Genomic DNA, 16566 nt, shown 5'->3' with positions numbered 1-16566 from the left:
AACAAAGACAAAGCATATTATAAGATAATAGATCATTTATTAAAAAATAAATCTCTATATTTTCTTTACATAAAGCTAAAACAACAAACGATCCCCTTATTACCTATGGCAATACCCCTTTGTTGTGATTCAAGTATTTGCAGGCCTAATGCTGCTGGTTTCCTCATTGCCATCAGATAAAACTGCAACTAATAGTCAGGCCATTAGAAAGCTCAAAAGAAACAGAGATAGATAGGCTTGGTCTGTATTAACTATAATAGAGATGCCATCTGTCAGCCTGCCCTCTAGTGGCAGACTGATTTATATATTTTTTTTCCACAAACAAAACCTGGATTGCAAACGGCAAGTAACATTTTAGGAGTAGATCAGTGAGATGTTAATCATTCTCTTGCATGCAATTCAGAATGGTTAGCATGTCACTGGCCATCACTACTTACGGTGTTTTAAATGGAACATTTAAAGTTTAATAGTTTCTAGCTATTAAAATGTTGGAGATTGAGATCCTGAGCAGTCCATTTGTACAAACTGTAAGTCATCTTCAGTTTCTGTACCAGCGTTTAACAAGCCTCTGTCGTCATAGCTGCTTGCCTGCTGCGTCCAAGATCTTGTATGCATAAGGGGTGAGCTAGGCCTCTTTCTTTGAAGTAATTTTTGCTTTCCAGGCCTTTTGTTGCTTACATCAGGGAGATCACATTCTTCAATCTTCAATATCAGTTTATTTACATCATTGTGCTCATGGTTACCAGGACAGCTGTGTGGAATGACTTTACCATTCAAAGTAAGGCGGCTTGATTGCAGAAGAGCAGAATTTGGTAAAAAATGGTGCAGTGCTTGACACAAGGGTGCATTTTCTTCAGGAGATGTAGGCTTTGCTTCCTCTGAAAAAAAAAAAAATACACAGTTACACTGCATTTGTTAATTCAGCTGCAGGGAAATACATTGACAGCTCTTGCTGAAATGCAGGTGCTAAGCGTCAAAATGACCAGTATAGAGTTTTTATATAGACGTGCTTTTTAACCACCCTGGTGGTCTATTAAGATCGACAGGGTGGCGGCGCAGCAGTATTTTTACATTTATTTTTTTAAAACCATGTAGCTAGCCTAGCGCTAGCTACATGATTCCTCCCTCCCGGCGGCGTCTTACTCACCTTTCCGATCGCTTCTGGCGCATTAGCCCATCCGGAATTCCCGTTCTGAACGGGATTTCTTGGAGGGCTTCCCCCCCCATCGTAATGGCAACGATCGTGATGACGTCATCGGGAGTCCCGATCCACCCCGCAGCGCTGCCTGGCACTGATTGGCCAGGCTGCACAGGGGTCTCGGGAGGGGGGGACCTTACGCAACGGGTAGCGGTGCATCGGCGGCGATCGTCCCCCACACGCAGCTAGCAAAGTGCTAGCTGCGTGTTTTAAAAAAAATTGTTAAAATCGGCCCAGCAGGGTGAACTAGGGATGATCAATGAGATGCAAATTTTTCTGAAATTATGCAAATTTGTATGCAGTTTGAAAATGGACCAATCAATTTAAACCCAGGTTTAAATTGATTGGTCCATTTTCAAACTGCATACAAATTTGCATCAACTTGGAACAATTTGCATATCTGTGATCATCATTAAAGTGGACCTGAGACAAGAAAAAAAAGCTACTTCTCCTGGAGACCACAGTTGCCATATGCAGGCCCACAGAACATATCCAATAAAAGCTTGTCTGATATTTTAGTGGCAGTGCTCCCCGCTGTATACAGGCATGGCCATACTGCATATACACAAGTACAGCCATGGCTGCGCAGTAGGTCAAAGCCACTCCTACACAAGGGGTTATGTGCTACTGCACAGATGTGGCCATACCTGCACAGGCACAGTACTAACACGCTCATGCACGAAGGGAAACGGGGTCACAATGAAAGAGGGTCCCAGGCAGTGATCTTTGCAGGACACAGGAAGCCTCTGGAGCAGAAGTTGCCACTGCATCGATTGCGATCTACCAGATTATCGCGAAGGACTGCTGGGTAGATCGTGGTCAGACACTCGAAGTAGTGAAGCCACGGAGACGCTGTGCTCTTGTGCTTTGACTGGTTGGCACTGCACTGTCATCGACAGTCAGTAAAAACACATACCTAAGAAGAGGTAAGCCTCTAAATCTGTCTTCCATTACTGCTTGCAGACCTTACACCCCCCCAAGAAATGTAACAAGAGTTAGTCGGATTGAAGATCCTGGCCATGCACCTCTTCATCTCTTCATGCATGAGAACGACGGCAGCAAGGCCACCCCTGCGCAGTAAGCTGGAGCTGCTCATGCACAGGAGTCTGTGCTGCACAGCTGTGCACAAGCGGCTTGGCACTACTGTGCAATTGCGGCTCTGCTCATGCATGAAGAGGAGCGCATCCCAGATATTCCAGAGGCTCCCATCAGAAGCGAGGAGAACACAGGAAGCCTCTACAGGCTTCCCTCTTCTAGGTAAGTATGTGTTTTTGGACCAAGGGTTCGCCTCAAGTTCACTTTAAGGCCTTGTTCACATTGCGTTCCGTTCATGTGTCCGTCCGCGTTGGTTTTTTTCTGATTCCCGGTGCTTAGGTGAGCAATTCACTTTTGTGCTTAGCGATTTTCTAAGCGTTTTTTTTTTTTTTGAGCGGTTTTGTAATTCAGTCTCTGACGCAAGTCAGGAAGTGAACTGTTTGACCCGGAAACAACGAGCGCAATTGCCTTATTGCACATTTTTGTACGCCTTCACCAATAGTCCTATACCTTCCATTGAGGCGGAATAGCCCCGAAAAGTGGAACACGCACCGCTTTCCTAGCCGTACCGTGCACGACACGCGCCGATATGAAGCTTCTCAGACATTCATTGGCAACGCGTTTAGGGGACTTTTCAAAAACCTCAGGCAGCTGAAAAAAAACCGAAAACGCCTGCAGTGTGAACAAGCCCTAAAGCATACTTCAGAGGAAGAGAGGGAGAAAAAAAAAAAAAAAAAAAAAAACTTACCTGGGGCTTTCTCCAGCTCCTGCCAGCCTATCTGTCCTTCGCCGCAGCTTTGTTCCTCTCCAGGTTGGCATCTACTGCACCAGCCCGAGCGAGTGCGCTCATGTATCCTGGAGCGTTCTGTGCAGGTGCAGTACTTCTGCACCAAACGCTCCAGGCTACATGAGCGCGAGCGGCGCAGCCACAGCAAATAGATGCTGACCTGGCGAGGTCAGCATCTGCAACGCAGGGGATCCGCTGACACCGGAGCTGCAGTGAGGAACAGCTAGGCTGCCAGAGGCTGGAGGAAGCCCCAGGTAGGTAGATCTTGTTTTGATTTTGTCTTGATTTGATATATCCTTTAAGTCTAGAAATATACACAAAGTATAGATTTTTGTATTTACTTTAAGCGGTGATAAATGTACCATACTATGAAACAAACAGGAGGAAAAGCATGCTGCTCACTGTAATAAAACCTCATACACACAAGGACTGTCACCCAGCCATGATCAGGTTTCATTATTGGCTGCCTCAGCCAAGCTTAATCTAGTGCGTACAAGATTTGAAGAATAGAACAATAACTACCTTAAAAGATCCAATGATCCAGACTCCACTGTACATTATTTTCCCTACTGTGCCTCCTAGGAATGTTTTCACGGTCAGACTAGTGAAAACACAGGCTGGGATGAATATAATTCTAAAATGCGTTTTAAGGTTTCAGAAAAAAAAAAAATACACATATATATATATATAGCTTGCCTTTGCAAGAAATACTACAAACAAGTTATAAATTAAACATTACATTTACCATTTTTACAAAGTGTTTTCTTTTCAGCAACTTGCTTCTTTAGCTGGTTAACTTCTTGCAGTAGTTTTTCTACATAACTCTCACTTTCCACCACACGAGAGCAGGTTGCCTGCAAATAGAGATGTTTGAGGATTATTACACTTGTACATACACTTGCAGACATAGGGGATATATAGCAAACTTGCCACCAGGCGGTTGTATTTGTACATGGTTACAGAAAACCAAAATATTTAGGAGACCCTGGAAGGGAAAAAAAATAAAATAAGACCTCAATTTGGGTACTTACCTCAGGAGAGGTAAGACTGGATCCTCCAGAGGCTTTCCGGTGTCGCCCTCCTGCTCACTGTTCTAGTGCTGAGACCCCCGCAAGCACATCGCCTACACTGCACAGTTGCAGACGGCTCACCCCCACGCACTAGCATGGAGCTGAACGGGCTTGGTTTTTCCACCGAGCCCAAGCAGCGGCTCCATACTACTGGGCAGACCTGAGCCACCTGCGAAGTGCAGGTGATCTCCATGGAACTTTGGGGGTCCCACTGCTAGGACAGAGGAAGCTTCTTGAAGGATCCTGAGGCTTCCCTTTCCCCAAGCAGCCAAATTTTTCACCTACCATATATACTCGCATATAAGCCAAATTTTTGGGACAAAAAAAAAAAAAAAAGTGTCTCCAAAAGAGGGGAGTCGGCTTATATGCAAGTCATGTGTGTGGGTATAGTTACCTCTCCTTGTTCCTGGCAGCATCTTCCCTGCAGCTCTGCTTGCTAGATGAACAGGCTACACTTCCTTCTAGTCCTGGGGAGCTACTTCCTGTTTCCATTGCAGTTCCATACTCAGCCACTAGATGTCAGCAGTCAGAACAAAGCTGCAGAGTTTTAACTAACTCCGTGAACCCTCCCTTTAAGCTAGTGCTTTTGGAATCCCCAGCGATTCCAAAACGCTGCTGAAAGACACTGAAGCCTGGATCTAGCAAGCACAGAGTTGTAAGGGAAAAGGGAAGAAGGTGACAAGGAGAGGTAGCTATATGTACACTGCACCATATACACTCTATGCATACACTGCATAATCATACACATGCACTCTGCAAGCATGCTTCACATGCATCACATACAGGGGAGAGGCACTCTGCCTACATACAGGGGGAGACTGGGGAGGGGGAGATGGCTTATCCATGGGTCATGCATTATTAGGGTGTTTCACAGGCAAAAGTTGGGGGATCTGCTTATACATGGGACGGTTTATGAACAAGTATATACGGTAACAATTTCCCAGATTTTCTTTAACCTCCCTGGCAGTATGGTTATTTCCAGATTTAGGGTCTCAAAGTGATAATACAGCAGAGAGATCTGCAACAGCCTCAGCACTTACCTCCCTAGGATCCAGCGCTGCAGTTCTCCCTCCAACCTCCGGGTGGCACTGTAATCCTGTAGTGAGAATGCCATCTGTCGTCATGACGACAAACCGCAATCTCACCCGAGAGATGCGGAGACTCGGAGGACAGGAAGGAGAATGGCTGCAGGCATCTGGATCCCCTGGGAGGTAAGTGAAAATGCCCGCTGCACGCTATGCTCTGCACAGTACTGCAGGCTGCTACCACGAGTCACACTCAGGGTTACCGCTCCTGGCTAGTTTTTCCACCCGAGCCTGACTCATGGTAACCACCAAGGAGATGAATGCTGTATATCTATACTAATACAGTAAATAGCAAGTAAGTTAGAGGTTTGGTCACTAAAGGACAACTGAAGTAAAAGGGATATGAAGACTTCCATATTTATTTCTTTTTAAACAGTACTAGTTGTCTATTTGGCTGCAGTAGTGTCTGAATAACACCAGAAACAAGCATGCAGCTAATCTTGTCAGTTCTGACAATGTCAGAAACATCTGATCTGCTGCTTGCTTGTTCAGGGTCTATGGCTAAAAGTATTAGAGGAAGAGGATCAGCAGAATAGCCAGGCAACTGGTATTGCTTAAAAGAAAATAAATACTGTATGGCAGCCTCCATATGCCTCTTGTTACAGTTGCCCTTTAACCACTTGAGGACCACAGTCTTTTCGCCCCTTAAGGACCAGAGCCTTTTTCTCCATTCAGACCACTGCAGCTTTCACTGTTTATTGCTCGGTCATACAACCTACCACCTAAATGAATTTTACCTCCTTTTCTTGTCACTAATACAGCTTTCTTTTGGTGCTATTTGATTGCTCCTGCGATTTTTACTTTTTATTATATTCAGCAAAAAAGACATGAATTTTGGCAAAAAAATGATTTTTTTTAACTTTCTGTGCTGACATTTTTCAAATAAAGTAAAATTTCCTATACATTTGAGCGCGAAAGTTATTCTGCTACATGTCTTTGATAAAAAAAAAACCATTCAGTGTATATTTATTGGATTGGGTAAAAGTTATAGCGTTTACAAACTATGGTGCCAAAAGTGAATTTTCCCATTTTCAAGCATCTCTGACTTTTCTGCGCACCTGTCAGGTTTCATGAGGGGCTAAAATTCCAGGATAGTACAAATACCCCCCAAATGACCCCATTTTGGAAAGAAGACATCCCAAAGTATTCAGTGAGAGGCATGGTGCGTTCATAGAAGATTTTATTTTTTGTCACAAGTTAGCGGAAAATGACACTTTGACAAAAAAGAAAAAAAAAAAAAGTTTCCATTTCTTCTAACTTGCGACAAAAAAAAATGAAATCTACCACGGACTCACTATGCTCCTCTCTGAATACCTTGAAGTGTCTACTTTCCAAAATGGGGTCATTTGTGGGGTGTGTTCACTGTCCTGGCATTTTGGGGGGTGCCTAATTGTAAGCACCCCTGTAAAGCCTAAAGATGCTCATTGGACTTTGGGCCCCTTAGCGCAGTTAGGCTTCAAAAAAGTGCCACACATGTGGTATTGCCGTACTCAGGAGAAGTAGTATAATGTGTTTTGGGGTGTATTTTTACACATACCCATGCTGGGTGGGAGAAATATCTCCGTAAATGACAATTTTTTTTTTTTTTTTTTTTTTACACACAATTGTCTATTTATAGAGATATTTCTCCAACTCAGCATGGGTATTTGGAAAAAATCCACCCCAAAACACATTATACTACTTCTCCTGAGTACGGCGATACCACATGTGTGGCACTTTTTTGCACCCTAACTGCGCTAAGGGGCCCAAAGTCCAATGAGTACCTTTAGGATTTCACAGGTCATTTTGAGAAATTTGGTTTCAAGACTACTCCTCACGGTTTAGGGCCCCTAAAATGCCAGGGCAGTATAGGAACCCCACAAATTACCCCATTTTAGAAAGAAGACACCCCAAGGTATTCCGTTAGGAGTATGGTGAGTTCATAGAAGATTTTTTTTTTTTTGTCACAAGTTAGCAGAAATTGATTTTAATTTTTTTTTTCACAAAGTGTCATTTTCCGCTAACTTGTGACAAAAAATAAAATCTTCTATGAACTCACCATACTCCTAACGGAATACCTTGGGGTGTCTTCTTTCTAAAATGGGGTCATTTGTGGGGTTCCTATACTGCCCTGGCATTTTAGGGGCCCTAAACCGTGAGGAGTAGTCTTGAAACCAAATTTCTCAAAATGACCTGTGAAATCCTAAAGGTACTCATTGGACTTTGGGCCCCTTAGCGCAGTTAGGGTGCAAAAAAGTGCCACACATGTGGTATCGCCGTACTCGGGAGAAGTATTATAATGTGTTTTGGGGTGTATTTTTACACATACCCATGCTGGGTGGGAGAAATATCTCTGTAAATGACAATTATTTTATTTTTTTTACACACAATTGTCCATTTACAGAGAGATTTCTCCCACCCAGCATGGGTATGTATAAAAATACACCCCAAAACACATTATACTACTTCTTCTGAGTACGGCGATACCACATGTGTGACACTTTTTTGCAGCCTAGGTGCGCTAAGGGGCCCAACGTCCTATTCACAGGTCATTTTGAGGCATTTGTTTTCTAGACTACTCCTCACGGTTTAGGGCCCCTAAAATGCCAGGGCAGTATAGGAACCCCACAAGTGACCCCATTTTAGAAAGAAGACACCCCAAGGTATTCTGTTAGGAGTATGGTGAGTTCATAGAAGATTTTTTTTTTTGTCACAAGTTGTCGGAAAATGACACTTTGTGAAAAAAAAACAATACATATCAATCTCCGCTAACTTGTGACAAAAAATAAAATCTTCTATGAACTCGCCGTACTTCTAACGGAATACCTTGGGGTGTAGTCTTTCCAAAATCGGGTCACTTGTGGGGTTCCTATACTGCCCTGGCATTTTAGGGGCCCTAAACCGTGAGGAGTAGTCTTGAACCCAAATGTCTCAAAATGACCTGTGAAATCCTTAAGGTACTCATTGGACTTTGGGCCCCTTAGCACAGTTAGGCTGCAAAAAAGTGTCACACATGTGGTATTGCCGTACTCAGAAGAAGTAGTATAATGTGTTTTGTAGTGTATTTTTACATATAACCATGCTGGGTGGGAGAAATATCACTGTAAATGACACATTTTTGAATTTTTTTACATACAATTGTCCATTTACAGAGAGATTTCTCCCACCCAGCATGGGTATGTGTAAAATTACACCACAAAACACATTATACTACTTCTCCTGAGTATGGCGATACCACATGTGTGACACTTTTTTGCAGCCTAGGTGCGCTAAGGGGCCCAACGTCCTATTCACAGGTCATTTTGAGGCATTTGTTTTCTAGACTACTTCTCACGGTTTAGGGCCCCTAAAATGCCAGGGCAGTATAGGAACCCCACAAGTGACCCCATTTTAGAAAGAAGACACCCCAAGGTATTCCGTTAGGGGTATGGTGAGTTCGTAGAAGTTTTTATTTTTTGTCACAAGTTAGTGAAAAATGACACTTTGTGAAAAAAACAATAAAAATCCAATTTCCGCTAACTTTTGACAAAAAATAAAATCTTCTATGAACTCATCATACACCTAACAGAATACCTTGGGGTGTCTTCTTTCTAAAATGGGGTCACTTGTGGGGTTCCTATACTGCCCTGGCATTTTAGGGGCCCTAAACCGCGAAGAGTAGTCTAGAAAACAAATGCCTCAAAATGACTGTTCAGGGGTATAAGTATCTGCAAATTTTGATGACAGGTGGTCTATGAGGGGGCAAATTTTGTGGAACCGGTCATAAGCAGGGTGGCCTCTTAGATGACAGGATGTATTGGGCCTGTTCTGATGGATAGGAGTGCTGGGGGGGTGACAGGAGGTGATTGATGGGTGTCTCAGGGGGCGGTTAGAGGGGAAAATAGATGCAATCAATGCACTGGGGAGGTGATCGGGAGGGGGTCTGAGGGGGATCTGAGGGTTTGGCCGAGTGATCAGGAGCCCACATGGGGCAAATTAGGGCCTGATCTGATGGGTAGGTGTGCTAGGGGGTGACAGGAGGTGATTGATGGGTGTCTCAAGGTGTGATTAGAGGGGGGAAATAGATGCAAGCAATGCACTGGCGAGGAGATCAGGGCGGGGGTCTGAGGGCGTTCTGAGGTGTGGGCGGGTGATTGGGTGCCCTAGGGGCAGATTAGGGTCTAATCTGATGGGTAACAGTGACAGGTGGTGATAGGGGGTGATTGATGGGTGATTAGTGGGTGTTTAGAGGAGAGAAGAGATGTAAACACTGCACTTGGGAGGTGATATGATGTAGGACCTGCGGGCGATCTATTGGTGTGGGTGGGTGATCAGATTGCCCGCAAGGGGCAGGTTAGGGGCTGATTGATGGGTGGCAGTGCCAGGGGGTGATTGATGGGTGGCAGTGACAGGGGGTGATTGATGGGTGATTGACAGGTGATCAGTGGGTTATTACAGGGAATAACAGATGTAAATATTGCACTGGCGAATTGATAAGGGGGGGTCTGAGGGCAATCTGAGCGTGTGGGCGGGTGATTGGGTGCCCGCAAGGGGCAGATTAGGGTCTAATCTGATGGGTAACAGTGACAGGTGGTGATAGGGGGTGATTGATGGGTAATTAGTGGGTGTTTAGAGGAGAGAAGAGATGTAAACACTGCATTTGGGAGGTGATCTGATGTCGGATCTGCGGGCGATCTATTGGTGTGGGTGGGTGATCAGATTGCCCGCAAGGGGCAGGTTAGGGGCTGATTGATGGGTGGCAGTGACAGGGGGTGATTGACGGGTGATTGACAGGTGATTGACAGGTGATCAGGGGGGATAGATGCATACAGTACACGGGGGGGGGGGTCTGGGGAGAATCTGAGGGGTGGGGGGGTGATCAGGAGGGAGTAGGGTGCAGATTAGGGACTAAAAAAAAAATAGCGTCGACAGATAGTGACAGGGAGTGATTGATGGGTGATTAGGGGGGTGATTGGGTGCAAACAATGGTCTGGGGGGTGGGCAGGGGGGGGGGTCTGAGGGGTGCTGTGGGCGATCAGGGGGCAGGGGGGGGGGAATCAGTGTGCTTGGGTGCAGACTAGGGTGGCTGCAGCCTGCCCTGGTGGTCCCTCGGACACTGGGACCACCAGGGCAGGAGGCAGCCAGTATAATAGGCTTTGTATACATTACAAAGCCTATTATACACTTTCCGTGCGGCGATCGGGCAGCTAGTAACCCGCCGGCGCTTCCGAACGGCCGGCGGGTTACAGCGAGCGGTGGGCGGAGCCAGTCCCCGGCGGCTGATCGCGTCACAAATGACGCGATCGCCGCATAGCCACTCCCGCAGCCGCCCCCGCCGATGGGCGTATTGCGGTCGTTTGGGCCCGGACTTTGCCGCCGCCCATCGGCTGGGGGCGGTCCTTAAGTGGTTAAAGAACAAGTGACACCCATGCTAACCTAGGAATAAAAAACACATTTATAAAAGTAGATAAACACTAGTTCTACTTACATAATAGATGTATTGCACTGTCCACGTTATGATTCCTGTGAATTTTATAAAGGAAAAGCAGAGAATCCTATTCTAGACAGTTTCCATCTGAACAAGCATCTTTATCAATTAATACACTCAGACCAGTTGCTATTGAAATTTTATTTTTATGGTCACAATCCCGCTTTAAGGTAATAATTCCAAGTTGATGTAAATTTACACGACTTAGAATTGGATCAATAATTTGATCAGTCCATTTGCTGGATAAATCTGCATCAACTTGGAGTTATTAGTAAAAGGACATCCCCTAGTAGGCACTCAGTGGCAGAACCTCTCTGTATGAAGTCTTTATAAACTGAAGTCAAATCATATTTTAAACAAACTTCCATCAGTACCAAGCTACATACAATTTGCAACCTAGAATTACAGTCCCACTATACTGTATTTGACTCTTTGCATTCTGTGCAACATGACCTGCTGCCTGACTACAGCCCTTGCAATTATCGGTTTCAGATCACATAACCAAATGTATAGAATCTAATTTGAAGCTGCAGATGCCTAACTAGGGGGAAAAGTGCAATTCTGGCACACAGGGCGGGGGCCACTAGAAATCGAAATCGCTGAAGCAGCAATTTTTGGAGTGATCTCTGGCAATTTTAAATTTAGTGCAATTTTCATTAGGGGGAAGGCTGTATGGGTACAGCAAGTTGTTTTGGCTAGTAAAAGTACTGCAAAAACTCTTTGTAAAGCAATTGGAAAGGGATTTTTCAGCAATCCTAAACTTCGCATTAAGATCAAATGTTTCAAAAATGCTGCAGTCACAATTGGAATTTTAGGCAATCGCTACTGTGGAATCTCCTCCACTGAATTTCATTAAAGGGAGGGTCAAAACAAAAAAGTGAAGATGACCAGCACTTGCCAATTCTTAAAAAGCAGGGTATTTATTCACAAAGAAAGTGAACAAAAAATAGCCATGACATCTGGACTCCCAGAATGTAACTATAGCTCTAGATAGTAGATATAGCTCTTAGCTGCAAACAGTAGCATGAGGACTTCCTCCAGGATAGGTTACGCCTCCATTGCAGCCCAATTGGAATTGGGCTGCAATGGAGGCGTAACCTATCCTGGAGGAAGTCCTCATGCTACTGTTTGCAGCTAAGAGCTATATCTACTATCAAGAGCTATAGTTACATTCTGGGAGTCCAGATGTCATGGCTATTTTTTGTTCACTTTCTTTGTGAATAAATATCCTGCTTTTTAAGAATTGCCAAGTGCTGGTCATCTTCACTTTTTTGCTTGCATTAAGTCTGTATCAGCCATACAGGCTAGACCTGGCATAGCCGTTGAAGCAAGATAGGTGTGCTGTCCAAGAAGTACAAAAATTAAAGGGAGGGTCCACGGAGTTGGTTAAAAAAATAGAAATACTAATCCACTTACCTGGGGCTTCCTCCAGCCCATGGCAGGCAGGACGTGCCCTCGACGCCGCTCCGAAGGCTCCCGGTCTTCTCCGGTGGCTCAACCGACCTGGTTAGGCCGGCCTCCTGGTCGGGCTTCTCCTTGCGCTCCAACATGCGTCGCACGCGGTCACGCTGACGTCATACGGATTGTACTGCGTAGGCGCAAACTACTGCGCCTGCGCAGTACAGCCTGGAGGACGTCCAATGACGTCAGCACGACCGTGGGAAGCCGGCCTGGCCAGGTTGGGTGAGCCACCAGAGAAGACCGGGAGGCTCTGGAGCGGCATCGAGGGCACGTCCTGAATGCCACGGGCTGGAGGAAGCCCCAGGTAAGTGGATTACTATTTTTATTTTTTTAACTAACTCCGTGAACCCTTCCTTTAAGCTAGTGCTTTTGGAATCCCCAGCGATTCCAAAACACTGCTGAAAGCGTTCTAGTGGCCCTAAACCTGAGGGACAGCAGTCTGCTGAACACAAATATTGCTGAGACATCAACCAATAGAAACCAGATGTCAGAAGCCTACATACACTACTAGACCTTACAAAGCTGTTCAGGCTTGATCTCCACTAGCTTAAAGTGTACCTGAGGCGACGGGTATTAAAAGTTTTATACATACCTGGGGCTTCCTCCAGCCCCCTCCAGGCTGATTGCTCCCTTGCCAACGTCCAAAGCCTCCTGGATTGTCCAAAGCCTCCTGGATTGTCACGCAGCAGTCCTGTTATCTGCGGCAAAATGCGCTTTTAAGTCACGCGCCTGCAACGGAGCGCGGCAGGGCGGGCCGTGCATGCACAGTATGCCCGACCGGCCACGGAGCTCCTATAGGAGAATCCAGGAGGCAGTGAATGCCGCAATATTTAAGTATTTTACAGTGGGTTGCAAAAGTATTCGGCCCCCTTGAAGTTTTCCACATTTTGTCATATTACTGCCACAAACCTGAATCAATTTTATTGGAATTCCACGTGAAAGACCAACACAAAGTGGTGTACACATGTGAAGTGGAACGAAAATCATACATGATCCCAAACATTTTTTTTTTTACAAATAAATAACTGCAAAGTGGTGTGTGCATAATTATTCGTCCGCCTTTGATCTGAGTGCAGTCAGTTGCCTATAGACATTGCCTGATGAGTGCTAATGACTAAATAGAGTGCACCTGTGTGTAATCTAACAGTCAGTATGAATACAGTTGCTCTGTGACGGCCTCAGAGGTTGTCTGAGAGAATATTGGGAGCAACAACACCGTGAAGTCCAAAGAACACATCACACAGGTCAGGGATCAAGTTATTGAGAAATTTAAAGCAGGCTTAGGCAACAATAAGATTTCCAAAGCCTTGAACATCCCACGTAGCACTGTTCAAGCGATCATTCAGAAATGGAAGGAGTATGGCACAACTGTACACCTACCAAGACAAGGCCATCCACCTAAACTCACAGGCCGAACAAGGAGAGCGCTGATCAGAAATGCAGTCAAGAGGCCCATGGTGACTCTGGACGAGCTGCAGAGATCTACAGCTCAGGTGGGAGACTCTGTCCATAGGACAACTATTAGTCATGCACTGTACAAAGTTGGCCTTTATGGAAGAGTGGCAAGAAGAAAGGCATTGTTAACAGAAAGCATAAGAAGTCCCGTTTGCAGTTTGCCACAAGCCATGTGGGGGACACAGCAACCATGTGGAAGAAGGTGCTCTGGTCAGATGAGACCAAAATGGAACTTTTTGGCCAAAATGCAAAACGCTATGTTTGGCAGAAAACTAACACTGCACATTACTCTGAACACACCATTCCCACTGTCAAATATGGTGGTGGCAGCATCATGCTTGGGGGGTGCTTCTCTTCAGCAGGGACAGGGAAGCTGGTCAGAGTTGATGGGAAGATGGATGGAGCCAAATACAGGGCAAACATGGAAGAAAACCTCTTGGAGACTGCAAAAGACTTAAGACTGGGGTGGAGGTTCACCTTCCAGCAGGACAATGACCCTAAACATAAAGCCAGGGCAACAATGGAATGGTTTAAAACAAAACATATCTATGTGTTAGATCTATGTGTCCAGATCTAAATCCAATCGAGAATCTGTGGCAAGATCTGAAAACTGCTGTTCACAAACGCTGTCCATCTAATCTGACTGAGCTGGAGCTGTTTTGCAAAGAAGAATGGGCAAGGATTTCAGTCTCTTGGGGCTTGATTTACAAAACGGTGCTAACTTTAGCACTGGCCCTTAGCACGTCTAAACTCAGTTGAAATGTGAGAAGTAGTGATCGTGCGCAAAGTTTTGCGCGCGCACTGCACAGAGCGCTCCGCGCGAAGTGCCCGCTAAAGCCTATGGGACTTAGCGCGCGCATAGGACTTTGCGCGCGGTACTTAGCGCACGATCTGATTGAGAAAACTGGTGCTAACTTACTTAGCACCCTGGTTAGCGCGCCTTAAGACTTTAAACGTGCTAAGTAGGTTAGCACCTCTTAGTAAATCAAGCCCTAGATGTGCAAAGCTGGTAGAGACATACCCTAAAAGACTGGCAGCTGTAATTGCAGCAAAAGGTCGTTCTACAAAGTATTGACTCAGGGGGCCGAATAATTACTGATTTGTAAAAAATGTTTGGAATGTGTATGATTTTCGTTCCACTTCTCATGTGTACACCACTTTGTATTGGTCTTTCACGTGGAATTCCAATAAAACTGATGCACGTTTGTGGCAGTAATGTGACAAAATGGGGGACGCCAAATAACTTATCTGTATGTTTTTGGGATGTGGGAGGAAACCGGAGTGCCTGGAGGAAACTCACAGACACAGGGAGAACATACAAACTCATTGCAGATGTTGACTTGGCTGGGATTCGAACTGGGGACCCAGTGCTGCAAGGGGAGAGGGCTAACCACTACGCCACCATGCTGCGATGGAGCGATCTGTGTAGAAGGGGCTGGAGGAAGCCCCAGGTATGTATAAAACTTTTACTTTCTACTGTCTCATGTTCCCTTTAAGACAGAATAACAAAATTATTTAATGAAAACACAAACATTCGTATGAATGATTTTAGTCCTAGAGCAATTTCTTTTTTTGCTAATACGCATTAGTCTCCGTAGAATCATTTACCTCCAGTTCTTCCTGTAGACTTGAACACATAGCTGTGATTTTACCAACTTCCTTCAAATTTCCATCTTCATGAAAAAAATCCAAGCTAAGCAGTGGACAAAGCAATAAGAAAAATGACAATCTGTAACACAAATAGAAGTAGCAGACAAGGCAGCAGGCTCAACTACTTTACCACCACCAGATAACGGAAAATTGTATACTTACCTGACGGTAATTTTCCTTTCCTTCCTAGATCCATGGCAGCCTTACTACGGGGTTAGTCCCGCCCCCTAACCCCTACAGGACCTATCATTATAAATTTCTGGACCTGCCCCCTCCAAGGTGCTTTTTTTGCTAGTCCAAATTGACTAAACTAACTAGGGTGGGTCCTCCGTAGGCTGCCATGGATCTAGGAAGGAAAGGAAAATTACCGTCAGGTAAGTATACAATTTTCCGTTTTCCTTCCCATCTCCCTGGCAGCCTTACTACGGGGATCTGAATAGAATACGAAAAAAAAAAATGGGAGGGAACATTCTTGCAATAAATGAAAGGTTTTAATTTTCCATACAGAAAAACAGAAAATAATAATCTTTACATAGACCTGTGGTCCTAATAATTAAGTACATACAGAGTGTTTAACGGCAGATAGAACTCCTCTACCGAATTCTACTGTAGATAGTCCCCCCGGATCTACTTTATAGTGGGCTATAAAGGTATTCTGTGATGACCAGTTTGCAGCCTTGCAGATTACTTCGGGGGGTACTTTTACTAAAGCAGCCCATGATGAGGCAACTGATCGTGTGGAATGGGCCGTGACCTCTTCCGGAGGGGTCACCCCCATGGCTTTATATGCTGCCTTGATAGCCTTCACTAGCCATGCGGCTATTGTTCTGGTAGTTGCTGGTTGTCCCTTCCTATATCCCGCTGGGATTATGAATAATCTTCTCGTAGTACGAAGGTCCTTTGTACGTTCAATGTAATCTCTCAATATTGACGGAATATTTAATGCATCCGGAAACCGAGCAGTGCTGTCCGAGAAGGATGGTAGATTCCATTCTTGGTTGAAGTGGAACCGGGTGGCCACTTTAGGAATAAACTGCTCGATGGGTCTTAAGGTTATGCGATCTGGAAAGAATTGCGTGTTTGGGGGGTCGCAGCTGAGCCCCTGCAATTCTGACACCCTCCTTGCTGAGGTGATTGCAGTTAGGAATACTGCCTTTAAGGTGAGGTCAAACAGAGAACAGTCCGCTGAAGGTTCAAAGGGTGCTTTAGATAGACCGTCTAGCACCAGGGGTAGATCCCATTGGGGGTACCAGCTCTTCCTGGGTGGTCTCATCCTGGTCACTGCTTGCATGAATTGTATTATTAGCGGTTCAAATGCCCATTTGTGGCGCGTAAGTGCTGATATTGCTGACACTTGTGTTCTAATTGTGCTATGGCCT

At 45.2% G+C, this 16566-nt stretch overlaps 1 protein-coding gene across 1 annotated transcript in view; it reads right to left on the bottom strand.

The window, feature by feature from the left end:
* Positions 1-17: 17 nt before the first annotated feature.
* The window catches only part of ABRAXAS1 (abraxas 1, BRCA1 A complex subunit), a 48852-nt gene continuing 32303 nt past the window's right edge, over positions 18-16566 (bottom strand). Inside the window, exons 7-9 of the mRNA XM_068233524.1 lie at positions 15146-15230; positions 3766-3874; positions 18-878 (exon numbers count right to left, since the gene is read on the bottom strand). Of these exons, the coding sequence (XP_068089625.1) occupies positions 481-878; positions 3766-3874; positions 15146-15230 (592 nt within the window). The 3' untranslated portion in view covers positions 18-480. The remainder of the gene's footprint in view (positions 879-3765; positions 3875-15145; positions 15231-16566) is intronic.

Source organism: Hyperolius riggenbachi, chromosome 1 (assembly GCF_040937935.1).
Source record: "Hyperolius riggenbachi isolate aHypRig1 chromosome 1, aHypRig1.pri, whole genome shotgun sequence".
NCBI lineage: Eukaryota > Metazoa > Chordata > Amphibia > Anura > Hyperoliidae > Hyperolius > Hyperolius riggenbachi.
Note: the sequence above shows the minus strand (reverse complement) of the source record. Positions and strands in the feature narration are given on the sequence as shown.